The 20,429-nt window shown below is 41.5% G+C and overlaps 2 protein-coding genes across 2 annotated transcripts; both read left to right on the top strand.

Annotated features, from left to right (window-relative positions):
• The first annotated feature begins 2,910 nt into the window (after positions 1-2,910).
• tekt2 (tektin 2 (testicular)) lies at positions 2,911-8,506 on the top strand. The gene is made up of 9 exons (XM_030064140.1): positions 2,911-3,066; positions 3,208-3,333; positions 3,924-4,129; positions 4,248-4,391; positions 5,152-5,266; positions 6,321-6,428; positions 6,535-6,678; positions 6,935-7,014; positions 8,302-8,506. Exons 1-9 carry the CDS (start codon positions 2,911-2,913, stop codon positions 8,504-8,506), a joined length of 1,284 nt encoding a protein of 427 aa, XP_029920000.1.
• Positions 8,507-11,973: 3,467 nt separating this feature from the next.
• Positions 11,974-12,978, top strand: LOC115367269 (free fatty acid receptor 3). The gene has a single exon (XM_030062940.1). The coding sequence runs from the start codon at positions 11,974-11,976 to the stop codon at positions 12,976-12,978; it is 1,005 nt and encodes a 334-aa protein (XP_029918800.1).
• The last annotated feature ends 7,451 nt before the right edge of the window (positions 12,979-20,429 follow it).

Raw genomic sequence — 20,429 nt, 5'->3', positions numbered from 1 at the left:
TGTCTTACCTTAGCGTGCAAATCTGGATCAATTCCAACACTCGATTCCTAAACCCCTTTTTCCGCCTATACCAGGAGAAGGGGAAATATGGAGGCACTGCCTGCTTATTACTCCTTTATCACTCATCTCCTTGTGTATGGTTCTCTCTTGGCTGCCGCCTGGTGGAGATAATTAGTTACAACCTTAACGTTTGGGGAAAGGGGACGGGGTTCAATGGAGCGATGTGTGTCACGCAGCAGGTAGACGGGACTCCTCTCCTTTGAAAGAGGTAACAGATGCCTATATACTGTACATTGCACATTAGACTGTTTTTCATGTTTGTGTCAATCTGTTTGCTTTTGCATATTCATGAGAGGAGGGTTGAAAGTTCATCCTCGGACAGAGTTGTCCTTAACAGACTGTGCCTTTCCTGATGGTGCTGAAAACAAGTAAATCAAAGAAGAAATCTTAACATTTAAAAAAAAAAAAAAAAACAAACAACAAAAAAAAAAAACAACGTTTAGGGCCACGTGCCCGTGTCTACATTGATAAGTATATATTGATACATGACAATACTGTAAGGTGTGAGTGTGCGTACATGTGTGGTTTGTATGTGTGTGTGTGTGTGTGTGTGTGTGCGCGTGTGAGTGTATGTCTATACCTCTGACATATGCCAAGAACACAAAATATGCAGAACTGATCAGTTTGGAGCTGACAGGACCAAAAGGCCTGTGGGGATTGGTTAAGTGGACGGGCACTCGAAGCACAACCCACAAGTTAACATTTCTAAAATTAGGGGTGGGGGTGGGGTGGGGGGACTCATGCAGGAACACTCATGGCTCCACAGGTAACGAGTAGCTCAATGTACATGTAGCATTATTTATTTAATGTTGTCGGGACATGACCCCTCCACTCCCGTCTGCAAACGGTTTGTTTTCCTCCTCCATGACTTAGACATTGTTTGAGGTGTTCATTTTCAGTGGATAGCAATAACTAAGCAAAGTTTCTGTGCAATTAGTTTGGGTTGTGTCACACTTGGCCAACATAGACAGCATCTTTCCCCAACATCCGGTGTGATTTAAGGATAACTTCCATGTAGAAACTCATCTTGGCTGAAGGTGAAGCCAATATAGTTGCATGTCCTCGTGTTTTGAAAGCTCGGCCTTTCCGGAATGTGTGCATGTTGCTATCTTGACCCCCCTGCTGTTTTTTTATTTCATTTTTTTTTCCTTTGTAAGTTTTCTGATGTGATATTTAGATGTTTACAGAGATGAGATGGTTCTGTGTTTGAGTTTTGACCCCATGAGTGCCCGTTTCCCATGTAAGGGATCCCCCCACCTCCCCACAAAAATGAATCTGTAAACCCTACACCTCTGTGGTTGGCTGCATATCATATTCAAAAAGAAACGAAAAGTGATGTTTTGGTTTCATGGTATAATAATGTGCTTTTTATTTGCCTGATTATGGAATTGTGTCACTTTTAGAAGTAAAATTGTATGTCAAGACCTTTTTTTTTTTTTTTTTTTTTGTCTTAACACTTATCTGATCCTGGTCCTAAGTTGAGCCTTTTTATTTGGTTGTCATATTTAATTGTTTTGATTAAATACTCTGTGTATGAAACGTGAGTGTGTCTTGATATTTATACATGTGGATAACTTTCGGGGGGAACATCATTGATTTAAAAAAAAAAAAAAAAAACTCCACTCTGAAAAATAAAAAGTTAAAAAAAAAAAAAAAAAAAAGCTCCTTTAAACGAGCGATTTTATGTCAATCAACGAAACGCCCTTTTACTCGTGGCCGTTTCAACGTTGCCATGGTGTCTTTAATTATTAAGTAGATTGGTTTGACAGGTGCGTCGGCTCGTTGCTTGGAAACCGCCCGATTGGTTGCTAGGTAACCCGAACAGTCCAGAACGCCAGCACAGCCGACTGTCAGCAAACTCCAGCTCTCCCGGTGAGTAATAATCGAAAAAAAGAAAGAAAAAAAACCCGGCTTTGTCTCATTTGTTAGCGCTGTTTGGGATCAGGTTTCATATTTGGCGACAGACCTGGCATAAATTCAAGTTACATAAGTTGTGTGAACAGCTGTAGTGTGTCTCCATCAGTCACCACCCGCTGTGTTATGATAAATTTGTTCCTATAATGTTACAGCCTACACGTTTTTCCTTTTCCAAGTCACTTTCTGGGTGAAAAACACACACACACACACACACACACACACACACAGCTTGTCTCTATTTCACCACCAAGAATTCCCCTCTTGGTCATTTCTCACTGATATCTGCATCATAATTTCCCTTTAGCAGTGACAAGAGGTCTTTCTCACCTCCACCTTTACGGTTATATATTTCATCATCATCAATTTTTGCAAGTTATTTGTTTGAGACAAAGAAGTGTGGTTTAGGATGGTGGTTTCCAAAATAGTTTACAGGACATCCAGGGCTCCTCTTCAAAATAAGGGACAGGTTAATGTCATTATCACTGAATTCACTAGAAACTCATACTAAAGATATATTTATAGATATATTTTTACATTGTGTTCTGTGTTCCCATTCTGTATGTATTTGTTAATGTCCAAGTATGCACAATTTAATACTTAAAACATTATTATATCAGGGTCTGTGTGACAAAACCACATTAAATGAGCAGAATGAAAGTCAGTTGGAAACAGTTTCCAAAACAAACCTAGTTCTTCCATCCATCTGTTTTTTTCCCTTATGTGTCATGTGTGTCATATCTGGTATCAATTACAAGTCACATTTGGCAGACACTTTATCCAAAGCGGCGTACATATGAGATTTCTTTATGCACCACAAGCAAAGATCTCTGCAGGTGTCACTATGTTTCTGCATCACTGACGCGTGAAACAAATCCCCGTGCCGTGTGGTTTGACGCGGTGGTGCTCCGTTCCCATGTTGCCACAGCAGCTGGGATGTCGACTATCCCTGCAAAGCCCGGCCTGCGCCACAGTGTGTCAGAGTGGTGCAGCAACAACCAGCAGCTGTCGGCCACAGCAGAGCACGAGCGGCGGGTGTCCAACGTGATCCGGCAGGAGGGGAGGGCCCTGCGCAACGAGACCAGCAGCAAGGTGGGTTTTGCTGGGAGGAAGCCGAGCACAACTCCAAGAAACACCCGACAAATGACTGTTCACATATTCCCATCCTCCTCTCCTTCAGTCGTTTTTTTCCTCGTGTCTTTTCCTCCTCCTCCTCCTCCTCCTCCTCTCCAGACATTCTGGGACGAGAGTGATAACTCTGGCAGGCTGAGAGACAGAGTCCAGGATGTTGCTCGGTGGAAGGAGGCGTTGGAGGCCTGCGCACAGGAAGTGGACAAAGAAATGGAGGCTCTGACCCTGGTGACCTCACACGTTGAAAACTTTAAAATAAGAATTAATTTGCACTTGTTTTGGTTCTTTTCACCCTGTCAGTGATGGAAAAAGTACCTAAAAAAAAAAAAAACCACGACTGAAGCAAAAGTGGCAGTAAAATAATTGAAACATACTCCATTAGATGTAAAAGTGGTGCATTTCAAATGTCACCTAAATAAAATAATGTGAATAATAGCAGTAAGATGGGGGTGAATATGAAAATCAAGACTGGTTCCTTTCATAGCATTAGGTTACTGATGCATTAACCTGTAAGAGGTATTTTAATGTTGTAGCTCAAACCTATTGGCTAGTTTACACCCAAACAACACATAATATTTAATATTTTGCATGGAAAATCTTCCTCCGTAGGAATAAACCAGTAATTATAGTCATGAGATAAATGCTGGTGCAGTAAAAAGTACAATATTCTTCCTTCTGAAATGTTCTTAATCAAGGAAGGAGTGGGTAGAAAAGCTTTCAGATTGTGGATTTTAAATAAAAATGACATCCTGATTTGATTGGAAGCAAAGTGGCCTCATCCTCTGTGTGTGTGTTTGTGTGTGTGTGTGTTGGCACAGTGCAAAGAGCAGACGGAGCAGGCTCTGGCTGCGACCGCCGTGCCTCTGGAGGTCAGCCTGGAGTGCCTGACGCTCAGGGAGGGCCGGCGAGGCTGCGAGCTGGTCAGCGACCCGGTGGACGAGCAGCTGAGGAAGGAGGTGGAGCTGATCGAGAGGGTGAAGCAGACTCTGCAGCAGCACATAGACAAGGCCTTCGAGCAGCTGTGGTGAGGGACGTTTAGATGGGATGGTGACATGTCGGGTTAAATCCAGGGAAATTCAGGGTGCAGGACGTTTGTGGATCTCTCTCTCTCTTACTGCCTTTGTTTCCTCGCTGTTCCCCAGTGTTCTGCAGGAGGCCCGGCACCAGCTGACCCTTGACCTCCAGAACAAGATGGAGGCCCTGGACATTGACTTGGCCTGCCTGTCGCTGTCAGTGAAGTCACCTCAGATCTCCCTGAAAACCAACCCGACTCGCATACCCACCGGGTAAGTGAGGTGGGACGACATGAGGGATGAATTGGAGTGAATGGATACTCATTTTGCTGAACTTCCTTTCCAGAACATCTTAAGCTGCAAACTCACTACACATTATACACAAGTGTGATAAGGTATATCCAAACTGTTTGAAAAAAAAAAATAAAGCATGGGGCTCATTCATAAAAGGAACTCTGGAGATCTTCATGCAGATTTCCAGGCGCACATTTTGGCGCGTATGAAAAACAAGAACTCCAGTGGCAAAGTCGTGAAATACCTGAAATAATGTCTAAATCAGCCTTTACTCAGTGAATTTCAAATACACAACCTTATGATGGATGTATCTCTGGCTATGGGACGTTAGGTGGATCCAGGTTGGGTGCATTGCTCCGTCATCTTTCAGTGAAAGCAGGAGAAAATGTTTGTAGGGTTTCTGCATTAAAATATATAGTAGTTTTGAGCTTCGGTAGCTTTTTAGTGTGGAATCCATGCACAGTTTTATAAATGAGGCTTCGAGTGAGGAAAAATAAATGTTCTCTATTTTTAGAAGGCAGGAGAAGGCTGAAGTGAAGGTTGAGTGAAAACAGACAAGGGACTGAGAGGCGTCCAAGATGTCAGGAAAGTGGCCTCGAGACTCGACTCAGGTGCTACAGCTCTGTGAAACTGGGTCATTGGTGAACGGTCTTCCAGTAGTCAGCTAAAGGGTTTCAAAATATGCTCTGTAGCTAACTTGAGAAATGCAGAGATGTTTAAATGTGCCCCTCTGTTGCAGCTCCATCACCCCGCAGGAGTGGCTCCAGTACAGCCAGCACAATGTGGCTCGAGCCCGGGAGGCCATGCACGTGTCCCTGCTAATGAGGGAGGACATGAGCCTCACCAGAGCCCAGGTGTGTTTACTGAAATCCCACCGGTCAGACAGCACCTGCAAATCATTTTCAGGGTTTGTTTTAGCCTGATGGTAGTCCAGATGGGTGGGGTTTACCTCATCAGAGGAATTCAGAGTGTCAGTCAAATCACCAATCACAGAAAATTATAATTTGGCATTGATTATGTAAACCTGGGCACCAAATCTTTTCACCATTTAGGCCGAAATTATTTGGCCCAAAACTGTTTTAAACACACACATTGAAGCAGGGTAGATCATAATAAGTTTCTCTCATTCCAGGTTTATGAAACTGATTATGTGAGAAACCTCATAATGTATAAAAACAAACCAAAAAAACAAACAAGTGAAACTGTATCTCTCACTGTTAGTGCTCTAAGTAACAAGCATTTCGAAGCAAGAAATTAGGATGTGCTGAGGTGCTTGTTGCTTATAGAATTTGTTATAGCATGAAAAACAAATTGTGAATTATATTGTTTTCCACCTGTTCTATCTCACAGCCTCTAACCAACTGGAAACTGTTTCTTTCCACTGTCTTTTTTTTTTTTTTTTTTCCAGGGCTAAATATATTTTCCTCTGTCACTGCCTTAACTGTAGAATGCACCTTTTCTGTCTCCCTCTGCTTGATGGTGACAGCGGTTCTCAAATGTTGGTGCGTGTACTCCTAGGGGGTACGTGGGAGTACTGCAGGGGATACGTGAGATTTTTAAAAATGTTAATTTAAACACTATGAGTCATGCACAGTTCCTAAAGTAATTAGCCTATGATACAATTTCCCAAAGGTGTCAGCGTTTGTCTGCTGCCGTTGTCGTCAAGCGAGGATGTTTGTTCACTATGATGCCACAGGAGCTGGACTGTACCTCTTTATATTGACTTTTTCTTCTGCCAGTGTTTTTTTTTTTGTTTGGTTTTTTTTGCACTGGTCAGGGGATACTTGGCTGAAAAAATATTTCAACAGGGGTACATTATTGAAAAAAAGCTTGAGAAACACTGGTGTAAGATACTGTACAGCAGACTGGGGCTGAAAAGTTTTTTTTTTTTTTTTTAATTTTTTGTAGCTGCAGAATGAGCTGGAGACTCAGCGCCGTGCCACAGAGTTTGCCCTCCGCAAGCGCACTCACCGCGAGGAGCAGGCCCGCGATGACCTGGAGTGGCAGCTGAGGAACGTGAGTGACCTCAACACTTTCACAATAAAGCTGTTTTAATGGAGGTTATTTTAATCAGTGTCAATACCAGTTTGTTTTCAGGTGACTGTGTGTCTGTTTCTGTCAGACTGAGGATGAAATGGCAGAAATGCAGAGCGACATCCGCGGCCTGGACGATGACCTGCAGGTGAAGGCGGCCTCGCTGAAGCTGGCCCACACCAGACTGGAGAACAGGACCAGCAGACCCGGCATGGACCTGTGCAGAGACGAGGTGCACCAGCATACGAGTTTTTAGCTACACACACGTTTCTCATGAAGTTAGGGTTAGGGTGAATGAGTTAAAAAAAAAAAAAAAAAAGCTCTTGTCATTACAAAAAGATTAAAAACAAACTATTCAAATCGAAAACCTGCTGAAAAGTGCAGTAATATGACCTTGTGAAGCAGATTAGGTAGCCTGGGAATTATTGTTGTAATTAGACTGAGCAGAGCAGCTTCTGATTGGCTGCTTACTTCCTGTCGGTGTCCAGGTGCAGCGTGGTCTGGTCGATGAGGTCGGTCAGCTGGAGGCGACCGTCAAGGCTCTGACACACAAGCTGTCAGAGGCTCGGTGAGTCACAGCTTTTTACTACAGCATCATGACGTAAATTCATAGTACACATGATAGTAAGTAAAGAGTGTGTATCTCATCCAGGTTGTAATAATAACATTTACTGGGAGGATAAAGCCCTTGAGATGAATCATCTGGTTTACAGGGAGGTCCTTAATACAGAAATACAGAAAATACATAAAGAGAGCAGAGCAGCAGAAATACACCAACACATACACAACACCCACTGGTTTCACTGAGGTGTCAAAATTCATATGCACACATACCGATACAAAGCAAAATGCATACAGTGACGTGCACCCACATGTTAGAGAAAAAACATTTCATTATCTCAAGTGCAATCAGAGGCAAGAACAGGCTGTTTGAAGAGAAGTAAAAAGAGATGCCTTAAAGTAAAGAAAGGAGGTGATGGATGTGAGTGAACTGGGCAGGTTGTTCCAATCAAACGGAGCCTTAAATTTAACCAGTTTCTTTCGAAAATCCAGGAACTAAGGAGAAATGATGCTCAGTTTGTCTTAGGCTATGTGATGACCTATATGGGATTAAAACTTTTTTTTTTTTTTTTTTTTAGAAAAAAGGATAATTAAAGAAAAATAATTAAAAGAATTTTAAAAGAAATGTGAGGATACAGGAAAGGGGTAATGCTTATTTAATGCTTATTTGAAACTAACAAACTTTTTGCTTCAATAGTTTGGTAGTTTATGATGTTCACCATAAAATATCATGTCACTTATTGGCTGCTACATGACTGGTGAGCAACAACTGTGGTATTTTGGACTGAATCCAACAAAAACTGGCCAGAATCAGACTCATGGAGATCGGACAAATGGCGGAGTTTAACATGCTGGGTTACTCATGCGGATCAAATTAAAGACAACACAAATTATGTAAGTAGTATATGAAATTAGGGATTAGGTCTCATTTATATGTCTCTAACAAAGTAACATGTTATGTGTGTTACATAGTTAAAGACTTTGCTCCCATAAGGAAATTAAACCACTGGCATAAAAAGTAGACCTGACCCTGACTCATGGTACATAACACGAATCACAGATCTTGCTGTGAGATGATCAAAAATAAATAACTAATTAAATAAATATCACCATAAAATGTCATCCTCAGTACACAGATAGTATGTAAGAATGCACATGGCTGACTAATTGCACTGAAAGGAAACTAAACGACAGAAAAACTGAAATAAAAACAGAGCAAGAGAGCACTGGAGGAGGAAAGGAAAGGAAAAAAGAGAACAAATATGTGTAAAAAGTTCATTCCTTATGCGTCCAGACACTCCCTGCAGAGGATGCAGCTCCATCACTCTCGCATGCTGCAGGATCTTTCCAGAAAACAGGAAGCTCTGTCGCTGGAGCAGCGCAGCATGAACACTCGCGGCCGCCTGACCTCGGCCGCCCACGCCGACAAAACGCCGGTGCTGCTGGTGCCGCTCACAAACTCCAGTGGGAGGAGCAACCTGCAGCTGCTGGCTCAGTAGCACCGCAGCAGGAAAGAGTGAATGTTTGGATATTCCTTTTATTTTCATGATGTGCAAAACCAGTTTTCAAACCCTCGTCAATAACTAGAAATGACACAGAGGACCGAAAATGCTCTGTTCATTTTGAAAACTACTTATTGAAACATGACCATCAGTGGTGTGAATGCTGCCCTCTGGTTGAAAATCGCGCTTTAAAGTTTTAAAGCTTTAAAACGCCGCGCTAAAATGCCCTCCTAGTTGAAATTGACACGCTAAATTGCCCCCTTGGTGTACCCCTTGTGCCCTCTGGTTGAAAATGTCGCTGCTGCTGTGTATTTGGTCACAGTAGAGTTGCAATTCATGAGGTTTTTTTGCACCTGTATTTTCACATAGTCCTAGACCTATAGGTCGGAGCACCACTGTTATTCTATCTAGCTTGATTTTGCTTTCAAAAGGCACCAGAGTGATGGATTTAAATGTACAATTTTCAAAAATGTTCTCCTGGGGGAGCATGCCCCTGGACCCCCCTGAGGGAGAGTGCCCTTTTTTTCATTTTCGCCCCTGCCCTTCAAACATCCTGTGCACACCACTGATGACCATAGCTGCCTTAGGACGTTAAAATGGACAGAGCACATCCAGAAAATTTTTCATTCACTAATAATTGTTCTCATCTGGTTATAATGTTCCTCTGACGTGACTTTTCAGACGTTCATTGCGTGGGAAACAGTAGATTAAATAGATTAACAGAGATTTGCATTGTATTGTATTGCATTATGAACAATGGCATGTTTTAGTTCTGTCTATGTATATTAGATTAATGTAAGTTTAAATGTGTTGAATTGTTTGCCTAAATAAAACGTTTACTTAACAAGATATTGACTTCACTGGTAATTTAATGTATTCATCCATTGGACTTATCTGCTTCAGGCTTTAGTTCCTGGCTGGATGTGATTTGATCAGTGGCAGACGGAGGGCAAGTGAAAGCGCTCACGTTCATGTCTGCTTATTGTCATCATGACTTTTATCGACCATTAGCCTTAATGGCCTTGTTTATCCTCGTCATAATGTTTGATCAGCGTGCACTGTTTGCAGCATGTAGGCAGCGATTACGATGTGAACTTTGTCTCTTACAATATGCGCGGTTTAGATAAAAAAAAAAAAAAAAGGTAAACATGCGGGAGCCCGGGACAGTAAAGGCCTGTAAGCGCCACCTCGCTCGGCTGTAATGTCTTCAAATGGATTTGTTTTGGACAGTCGCTGTGTCGCTTTACGAGGATTAGGAGCAGACAGAAGGGAGATCTGGTTTTAAAAAGGGTTGGGCCACAATTTTGATGACGTTCTGAGCCGTAATCAAACTATAAAATAAAACAGACAACACCTTCCAGACAACACAGAGATCTTAAAGGTTTTCTTGTGTCCAGCTGGTTTTATGTGGATTTTTTAATGTTTCTGCTCATTAGAGATAAGAAATCCTATAGGCCGTTGCTTCATTTTCACTCTATCTTGCACCTGTTAAAAGGTGCATTACGTAAAGTTGCAGGGGGTTGATTGAGGTGAGAGACTTTCAAACTCAACTAATTTGGCGGTTGAGTCTTCATTGTTCTCATTGTCAGCCCAACTCACAACTAAATTACATGCTTTTTCCATTTTTTTTTCTTTTTTTGTCAGTTAATTCGAAACAGTCCTCACCTCAGACTTTCAATCAACCTCTCTCCTCTTCCTCCAACCTCTCTTCCTAAGGCTTATACAACTGTGGTTAATCCGTTTTTACCTCATCAGCTACAGCTTTTGAAATATTTCCTGGGGTGTCTTTTAACGTCTGTTTTCCCCATCAGAGTACATAATACAACAAGCTAGGAAGTTCAGACAATCACTTAAGTGCACTTAAATTTGAATTTGCCATTGCCATTTTGAGAATGACAGCTTACCAAAAGCACTAAATGAAAGGTCCAGCTGTGGGAAACCGCACTGTGCCCAGACCATGACACTAAAATATGACATTTTACAACCGTCTGATGCTTCATATAAAGGAAGTCCTGACAAGATAAGATATACAGGCTGTGGTAAAATCACCATCAATTCAGCCGTTAAATAAAGTAAAATATAACTGCAGGCAGTGATTCCAAAGACATTTCACTGCAAAAATTCAAAATCTTACCAAGATTATTTGTCTTATTTCAAGTCAAAAATATCTTATTTCTAGTCAAAATATCTCATTACACTTAAAATAAGACATGATCACCTCAGAAGTAAATTGTTTTTAGACAATTGTCTCTTGTTTCAAGTGAAAATTCACTTGAAACAAGTAAAAATTTGCTTGTTTCATTGGCAAAATTTGTTTCTTGTTTCAAGCTAATTTTCACTTATTTCAAGTGAATTTTCACTTTTTCCACTGGCAAATTTTGCCAATGAAACAAGCAAATTTTCACTTGTTTCAAGCAAATTTTCACTTGAAACAAGAGAAAATTGTCTAAAAAAAAGTTGCTTCTGAGGTGATCATGTCTTATTTTAAGTGTAATGAGATATTTTGACTAGAAATAAGACATTTTTGACTTGAAATAAGACAAATAATCTTGGTAAGATTTTGAGTTTTTGCAGTGTTGAAGGATTTATTGAACGGACAGAAGCTCTGTTTTGTTTTGTACTGTTGAGGCTCTTCTCTAGGAAAGGTGTTTCTTGGTAAGTGTCATTTTGTTGTGCAAATAATAAAAATGCCCCTGCATCGAGTCCCGTTGATTTTCTGCTCCATTTTCTTCCCCGCCAAAAGGCCTTTCTCATGACATGTGACTCTCACTCTCTCTCTCTCTGCTCTGGCACCATAAAAAAAAAAAAAAAAAAAAGGCGAGGAGCACCTTCACGCCACAAACAAACAAAAGTCACCTCATCCCACGAAGCCCAGCGTGTCCATCAACTTCAGCGCTTTATGGCGTTACTGCCCGGCCCGCCAGTTCATTTACACTGGCTCTGTTTTAACGGGACGGCCATTTGCTTCCTGACAGGCTGAATTATTCTGAATCATTTCACTAAAGGGCCCAGATAATACCTGTCTGTTGCCCTCCACTGACTCCATTGAGAGGGTAATTAAGTCAGCCTGGTGCCTCCTAAATGCCGCCGCTTCCGCATGAGTGGACATCTCGCCTTATCTGCCTGTCCGGCATGACGTCGTGTGCACCTCGCCCCGACCATGCCCACATGCATCAGCCCCGTCACCGGCGCTGCGTCCTTTTTACTGTCACCTGGCTGAGAGCGGCTGCCTCTGTCTCAGTCTGAACATGACAGAGGGAGAGACGCCTGTCCTACGTCCTGGATCGCGTTGCCTCTGATGAGGAACCTGCCTTTCAGAGGATGTAGTTCATAAAAGGAGAGCAAGGAAGGGCTCATCTTAAATGTCTTGACTTTCTTCTTTTGTGTTGCCATGGTGATTTGGACCCACTGAGACCATGTGTTGAACTTCCTGTGCCTCGATGTCCATGTCCTGAGCTGAAGAGATGCCATTAGATGCAGATGACTGCGTCGCTCTCTCCGTCTACTGCTTCACCTTTCTGCTGGGCCTTCCCGCCAACCTCCTGGTGCTCTTCGTGTACGTGCGAAAGGCCCGCAAGCGTGGCGCCACCCCCAACGTGGTCTACGCCCTCAACCTGTGCCTGGCCAACCTGGCGCTGGTGGCCTGGCTGCCCGTCAAGGCCTTGGAGACGTTCCTTCAGGACTGGAGGCTGCCGGCGCCCCTCTGCCCCGTTTACAGCTTCTTCCTCTTCTCCTCGCTCTACGGCAGCTGCCTGTTCCTCGCCGCCGTGACGGTGGGCCGCTACCTCAGCATCGCGTTCCCGATTAGCTACAAGCGATACCGCCGTGCCCGTATCTCTTGCTTCATCAGCGCCGCCTTGTGGGCCGTGGTGGTTCTACACCTCGGCTTCGGCTTGGTGGCTGAAGGAGGGGCGAACTTTGTCTCCTCGATCAACGATGACGCCTCGGCCTGCTACGACCACTTCAACGCGTCCCAGCTGGACGTGCTGCTGCCGCTGCGCCTGGAAATGGCGGTCGTCCTGTTCCTGCTGCCCCTGATGGTCACGGCCTTCTGCACCCTGCGCTGCGTTGCTCTGGTTTGGCGCTCCAATCTGCCCGCTATGGGAAAGAAGAGGGTGCTGACGGTGGCCCTGTCCACGCTGGCGGTGTTCGTGGTGTGCTACGCGCCGTACAACGCCTCGCACATCGTGGGCTTCGTGCTGTGGGAAAACGTGGCGTGGAGGAGAGACGCTATGCTGACCAGCTCCTGTAATGTTTTCCTGGAGCCTGTGATCATGCTGATGCTGTCACCGGCGATGTCGCGGGGCATCATGGGAAGGATCTGCGGGCGGCCGAGCCGATACAGCAGGACAGAGGGGCATCGTCAGCGGCGTAACACCTTCACACCGTACGCTGTGGCAAACGTCCCGCCTACGATGTCTGAAAAAAGCCAACCTGGGCCCGAGCTGACTAAAGAAAGTCAAGAATAATGATAATCTGACACGTTTGAAAGGAGAAATTAAGATTGAAGGACAAATTCATGGACAGCATGGACAGAAGGTAACCCACTCACAGAGGGTGTATGCTGGGGGCTCGGGGGGGTCGGGTGGGTCACAATACCTCAGAAATTTTAGCACCGGCACTGCTGTCTGACCCCAGTCTGCCTCGTCCTGGCAGCAAAATTTACATTCCTTTTCTCTTAATCTCTCTGCCTCCCTTTTGTCAAGGCAGAATGACTCAGCCACTCAGCCATAATCTGCCTTTCCTTTTTGCTCTGAATGTGAATAAAGACAGAAGATGTTGACAAAATCCATCGCTTCTGAAGCCTGAGGAAGTACAGAAGCGACAGAGCCTGTGTTCTCTCAGCGATGACGAGAAGTGACTCATGATTTATTGTTTTATGTGAGTTAATATGCTGGGAACGGCTGAATCTGCTGCCAACTTGTCAGTGAAAAGAAACAGTTAGCAGAGATGTAAATGTTTTTTTAGTCGCAGGAGCAGTTTTTAAAAGGGAAATACATCAAAATGTTTCTATTACTCGTTCGGAAATGATGATAATTTCAATTTTTCCATGAAATCCGAATGCAAAAGGTGCATTTTCAAGTAGATTTTTGGAGATCCACATACTTTAAGTGAAGAAGTAAGAATAATAATCAGCATGATCATAAGATAATTAGATAATCATTAAAACGAAAAAAAAAAAAGGTTGGGTAAAAAAATCTGAGAGGCTGGTTACATAGATTGTTCCTCTTTTTTGTGAGTAACCACTGTGGTTGTGAAAAATGTGTCTGCCTTTTGTTCCTTTTTGTAATCACATGACTGCACATGATGCCAGCTGACAGTAAAAACATCACGGGAGTCGACTATTTTTTTCACAAAACAGTAAAACCCCAAATCTCCTGTTACAGTGCCCTTTATTTTGCGAGAGCTCACTGTGCAACACAACAAAATAAATCCTGAGTTTTATTGTCTTACTGACTGACTGAGCATTTTTAAAATGTTTGAGAGATGGATTGAAGACATTTTTAGTTAACTGAGTCTAAGGCTGTTTTTAAGGATGCATGGACACCCTGTAAACTTCTTACAGAGTGGAAATTTTAATGTTTTCTTCTTTCTGTTGTAATCTCATCACAATTTGTCACAACACATTCAACATGGCAGAAGGTCACCCAAGTATGACACAGAAGCAATTTAACCCTCTGGAACATGAGCAAGTTCACTTTTTTCTTTCCAAAACACAGGAAAAAGGGTGAATAACAAATTAACTAAATATTATGGGAGCAAAAATAATAATAATAAGAAGAAGAAGAAGAAGAAGAGGAAAACCAGAAAATCAGTAAACAAATTACCAGAAAATCTGAAAAACAAAATAAAGTCCCCCCCCCCCCCCCCCCCCCCCCCAAAAAAAACAAGGAAAACTATGTTATAATGACTAAAATGATATGTTTTAGCATCAGATCACACCAGACTGATGTTATTAAATGCTTGTGAAAGGCCCTTTACAATAATTTAATACTTTAATACACAAGGTCCCCACAGAGACAGATCCAGAGTCAGTAGCACGTGTGCAGCTCTGTGTATGACACACAGCTGGACGGAGCGTTTAGCTGCTCTGTAAAGTATGAGCTGTTTGTGTGGTTGTGGAGGTAAACTGCTGCTGGTAATAAAAGTATTTTCTGGTTGGAAAAGCTTCAAGGCAGACCCGACTTCACCTCACCTCGCTGCACATTTGCTCTGTCTGGTTGTCGACTGAGCGGCTTGGCCTGCCGCCCGGAGGACGGCCTCGTCTCTGCTGCTGCCGTCTGACCTCGGCCTGTCGGTGTCACGGCTGACAGTCTGACTGAAGTGAACCAAAAGCTTTCCCCCGGAGCTCGGCTCTCTCCTCACCATCACAGCCTCAGCTCAGCCCTCTGCGATGCCGCTGTCTTCACTCCTGATGCATCAAATTCAAATCAAGAGAACTAACTGGGTGTAGAGGAGAATAAACTAGGTGTTGCAGTTTCCCAGTGACAGCTTCAGCTCTGTTTTACATTTTCATCAGCTCATTTACTTCCTCTACCGTTTTCCTCCTGCTCAGTTTCTTTGAAGCTCGAGCCAATTACACACTGAGACAAGGGATCTGGGAATCAAACCTGGGACTTTCTGGAAATTTTTGTCAGGGTAACACTTTACAATAAGAGTACAACAATTAACATTAGTTAATGCCGTAATAAACATTAAGTAACAGTTAATAACATTAAGTAACAGTTAATAAACATTAAGTAACAGGTAATAAACATTAAGTAACAGTTAATAAACATTAAGTAACAGTTAATAACATTAAGTAACAGTTAATAAACATTAAGTAACAGGTAATAAACATTAAGTAACAGTTAATAACATTAAGTAACAGTTAATAAACATTAAGTAACAGGTAATAAACATTAAGTAACAGTTAACTAACCGTTAACTGATGCGTCTAAGAATCATGTACTAATGCTGTTCATGCTAAGGTATTAATTTATATGTTATTTAAGGGTTATTGTTGATATTATTAACACTAGTGAATGCCATAATAATCATTAACTAACAGTTAATTAACCATTACGGCATTAACTAACGTTAACTAACTTTAATTGTTGTACTTTTATTGTAAAGTGTTACTTTTGTCAGTAAAATATTTGGGAAAGAGGAAAACAACAACAGTTAGCCATACTAACTAGTGGTTTGTTGTCATAAACTAAATATATAGTCATGGATAACAAGTAGCCTGTGCTGACTGATCAATGCAGTGCTATTAAAATCCTCATTTTGAAGTAGAACAAGTATAATCAATGTTTTAGCTAGTTCTTTACACAGGCTGAAATATGCAATAGAGAAGAAAGCAAACACTCAACAACATGTAAGACGATCTGAGCCGAGATTTAAGGGTATTTTGCAAAATGAGCTCAAAAAATCCAGCCTTCGCTAACAAGGCCTGACATGAGTTAGCCTGAGCTTTTGAACAGAGAGGTCAGTCTAATTCAATCATGGCTGGCACAATCCACACGACCAGATTTTGTACAATAAATCAGACATGACGCAGAAACGTGGAAAAAGTTTCACGTGAGTCCCTCCAGCTGATTCTGAAATATATTTTTTAAATTTTTTAGTGTTATAGCTCCACCTGTTGTTACACCTGGAAGAGATTTTTTCACATATAGTCAGAAAACTGTGTTTTGAGTTTCGTGTTGATTCAACAAATTATTGATGAGTGAAAAATGTTGAGGTGAGTGAATCGGTTTTGATCCTAAACAAAGGAAATGTAAAGACTGGAACTCCCAGCGCTCCATGAAGGCTCCTTAGAGATACTTGCCGTCAATACTAATGTCTTTATCTTATTCATTAATTTAGGATGAAAGTCTTGACTCTAAAAAAAAGTCAACTTTTCAGGCAAACGTAGATGCTCGATTAATTATGAAATGACTCCAAGTGTTAAATGTGAGTTGAATGAAACCGAGAACAGAAACACAGTGAAGTTTAAAAGGGTTTTGCCTAAAAACACACACCCATTGACTTTGTGAGCAGGTTTTTAAGAAGGTGGCTCTACATGGATGTCCTCCCCTCCAACATGTGAAAATGTAGATGTGTCTGATATTTGAGCGCCGTTCTGTTGTAAACCAAACTAACAACAGTTTGTAAGTTTTAGAAATGCTGGACTGAACTCAGCTGATTCTTATTTCCAGTGTTAATTTGCCAAATGATTATTTTGTGTGTTGCCGTGCCTTTATTGCCTCACCATGCATGCCTGTAAAACGTCCTCATTTTTCTGATGATGAATCCTCCGTGCTACCGTTCCTGTGAGCGCATCACTTCACGCCTCAGCAGTAGTAGTAGTAGTAGTAGTAGTAGTAGTTATTTATTCCGAGTAAGCAAAACAAATAAACAAATAAAAAGAAAAGAAAAGTAATCACACAATAATGGACAAACATAACATAAATAAGCATAAAAATGAAACAACACATAATAATTTAATTTTACCTATCCGGAAGGGAGTGGGAAGAAGTAAAACTTATCTAGTCCCACCCCTCGTCCATAAGTCAATTACATATACAGACACGTGATCGTTCGTCACACACAACCCCGACTCTCAGCCGAGGATGCAGCTTTTTCACCAGCCAGCAGTTTTATTTAATGTTTGTTTTTTCCAATCTTATTTTTGAGAGATTAATAGATTATAGATGGGCTTCATGTGCAAGAACATGTCAAATAAAAAGGGGTGGAAGATCGATGAACTCCGGGGTTTTCTGGGGATTCGTTTGTGCTCCAGACGGATCCTCATGTCAAGCAGCTTTGCCCCTGAAAACCACTGATGAAAATATTTGCTTTGTGTTAAATACTGAAATATTTAGTTGTCAAAACTGAACACTGACAAATAGACGTAAAACGTAATGTTAAAAGAACCACATGCACATTATTGTGTATCGTCACAATTTGTAGTTAATTAAATTACTGGGAGATTAAGATTTTCTTCACGTTTCTGAGGACCCCCTTGGAGCCCCTCAGGGAGCCCAGTGGGTCCCCGGACCGCACTTTGAACAGCCCTGCCTCAGACAATAATCACCACAAGCTAAACAACAAACAACACAACCAAAAAACTGAAACATGCTTTCAGACTACTCCAAATACATGGTTTATTCTTCAAAAAGACCCTCTTATATATCTTATACATATATTCTTCTATAACTTGCTTCTCTGCATACTAAGAATTTACGTCATGACGTTGCATATTAACCCTGAAAATATGGTTAAATTGTATTTCATAGAGGTGAGTGCTGATGACTTTAGTGGACAGTGATGATGATGATGTCCCCTGTTTACACTCGGCATATAAAATGCATCTTCAGTAATCAGACAGCTATCTGAACATAAAATCACATAAAGCGTAACAGTGTTGCTGCACACTTTCTGAAATCAGATTCAACGCTGTGTAAGACCTTTTTATGACTTCGACAGAGAAAATGCACATTAGGACTGAGCTTCATGTTTGAAATGAATTTATTAGTAGGGATATTTTACTGGATTATTTTGTATCTCCATTAAAAATCATATAGCATAATCAAATTAATGTAAAATGCAATGAACTGTGTCTCATTGTTACATGTCACATCAGATAAAACTTGAAACGTGTAATTTCAGTCACAATATGCTTGGAATTATTAATTTTGACACCACTGTGTAAAACAGTAAGGCTGCTCTGGTCACTCCTGCTCCCACAGAGTCGGCTGGACTTACTTCTTCCCATTAATGCACACACACACATCACAGTATATCTACCTTTTATCCACTTTAACAGTCCATTAAATCTGCAAACTCCAGCTCCGCCGTACTCCTTCACCTCGCGTGGCCATTACAAACATCGTCATGCAGATTCAAGCAGCTATCAGAAATAACAGAGGACTCGGTGTCTCCTCTGAACCCCCAGCCCACCTCCCCTCCCTCTTTTTCGCCCCGTTTTCTTTGTTACTCCCTGTGGAAAGTAATTTGGTATGTTATTATATTATGTGTTATATTACTTAACCCCCTGAGATGCATTGGTACATAACTGCCAGTTAACAATATAATGTTAAACCTTACATCTGCCCACGTATCAGCACAAATCCCCACCCTAATATGAAGGAAATATAGAAGATATTTCTTTTATGTTCTTTGATAAAGTAACACCACAAACCGGTGAGAAGCAGCCAGCTGGATGTTTTGTTTGCAGCAGCGGAGCGATGTTTCTGCACTTTACCGGCACATTCTTCTCCTTTCGCACAACAAATTCAAAGTAATGTGCAGATCTCCTCCCCTCAAAAGTTTGTCCTCTCTCCTGCAGGAGCTGTAGCCGAGGTGAGGTGACGACTGGCGAGAGGTCAGAGGTCAGGTGACTGTCACACGAGCATGAAGACACAGTAGACTTTTTTTTTCTCTCCATCCATTATGCAGATGATTTGAGAACTTATGTGATGCGAGTAATGCCACTACTGTAATCTGATCACTGGATTTAGAAAGAGTAATGCCTTACTGTACTGCGTTACAAATGAATGTAGTGTGATTGCAGTAATGCATTACTTTGTTATGTGTTACCCCCAACACTGGTGGTGTTTACACATGTTTTTTATGTGGTTTGCCACAACTGAAGAGCTGTCTGATTGCTCCACACCCATTCTGTGTGCAAAGTGTAAACATGGTAATGGTCTTGTTTTTGAGAACATTGCCACTCAGAGAGACGGCATTAAAAAAAAAAAAAGGTTGAGATTGGTGGACGGGGTTTTTTGGCAAAAACAAGACTCGGCGTGGGGCTCTGGAGGCGTTGAGGCGAAGCCGCTGAACCCCCTCCTGACACGAGTCACGCTCCGACCCACACCTGCACAGGCTGGAGTCAACAGCAGTCACCTGCCAGCTCAGGTGAGGCTTCTCTGAAACACTTCAACAGGTAAGCCAGACTGTGTTCACTCAGTCTTTTCTGTAGCTGCAGCTTTAAAATCAATTTGCTTTTGAAATTATGAAAATACACTTTAGCACATTAACTGTGGTCTCATGTGCTGTACATAAGGCACAAGAGCCAAAATTTAAAACTCTGTAGCTTTGGGCATTTGTGCATTTTTAGTCACGTGAAATAAAAGCTGCAGGACTGTATTAGGTGTAATGTATAGCTCATTTTGGGGTAACACTTTACAACAAGAGTACAACAATTAACGTTAGTTAATGCCGTAATAAACATTAAGTAACAGTTAACTAACTGTTAACTAATGTGTCTAAGAATCATTTACTAATGCTGTTCATGCTAAGGTATTAATTTATATGTTATTTATTAATAATAATAATAATAATAACTTTATTTGTATAGCACTTTTCAAAACACACAGTTACAAAGTGCTTCACAATAAAATAAAATAAAATAAAATAAAATAACAACATAAAAATAATAAAATAATAAAATACAATAAAATTTTAAAAAAATAAAAACAGAAGTGAGGATAAAACAAAATGAAATTACAATAAAACCAGAAGGGGTCCCCATAAAATAGTAAAAGACCATAAAAGACAGAACCAGCAACTAAGAAAAGGCCAAACGGTAAAAGTGAGTTTTAAGAAGGGATTTAAAAGATGACAGAGAGTTTGCCTGCCTGAGGCCCTCCGGCAGGGCGTTCCAGAGTCTGGGGCCCCGGACAGCAAAGGCACGGTAAGGGTTGTTGTGGATATTATTAACAGTAAATGTCACAATAATCATTAATTAACAGTTAATTAACCATTACGGCATTAACTAACGTTAACTGACATAAATTTTTGTACTCTTATTGTAAAGTGTTACCCCCATTTTGGTGTCTTTAATCAATCTTTAAGTAGATCTGTCATGCATGCATGCAACACTTATTAATAACACTCATTATTGATTTTATATAACGTCATTCATTTGAACTTGATCATAAAAACTGGC

Source organism: Myripristis murdjan, chromosome 11, assembly GCF_902150065.1.
Source record: "Myripristis murdjan chromosome 11, fMyrMur1.1, whole genome shotgun sequence".
Lineage (NCBI taxonomy): Eukaryota > Metazoa > Chordata > Actinopteri > Holocentriformes > Holocentridae > Myripristis > Myripristis murdjan.
The sequence above is the reverse complement of the archived record's forward strand: the minus strand, read 5'-3'. Positions and strand labels throughout refer to the sequence as shown.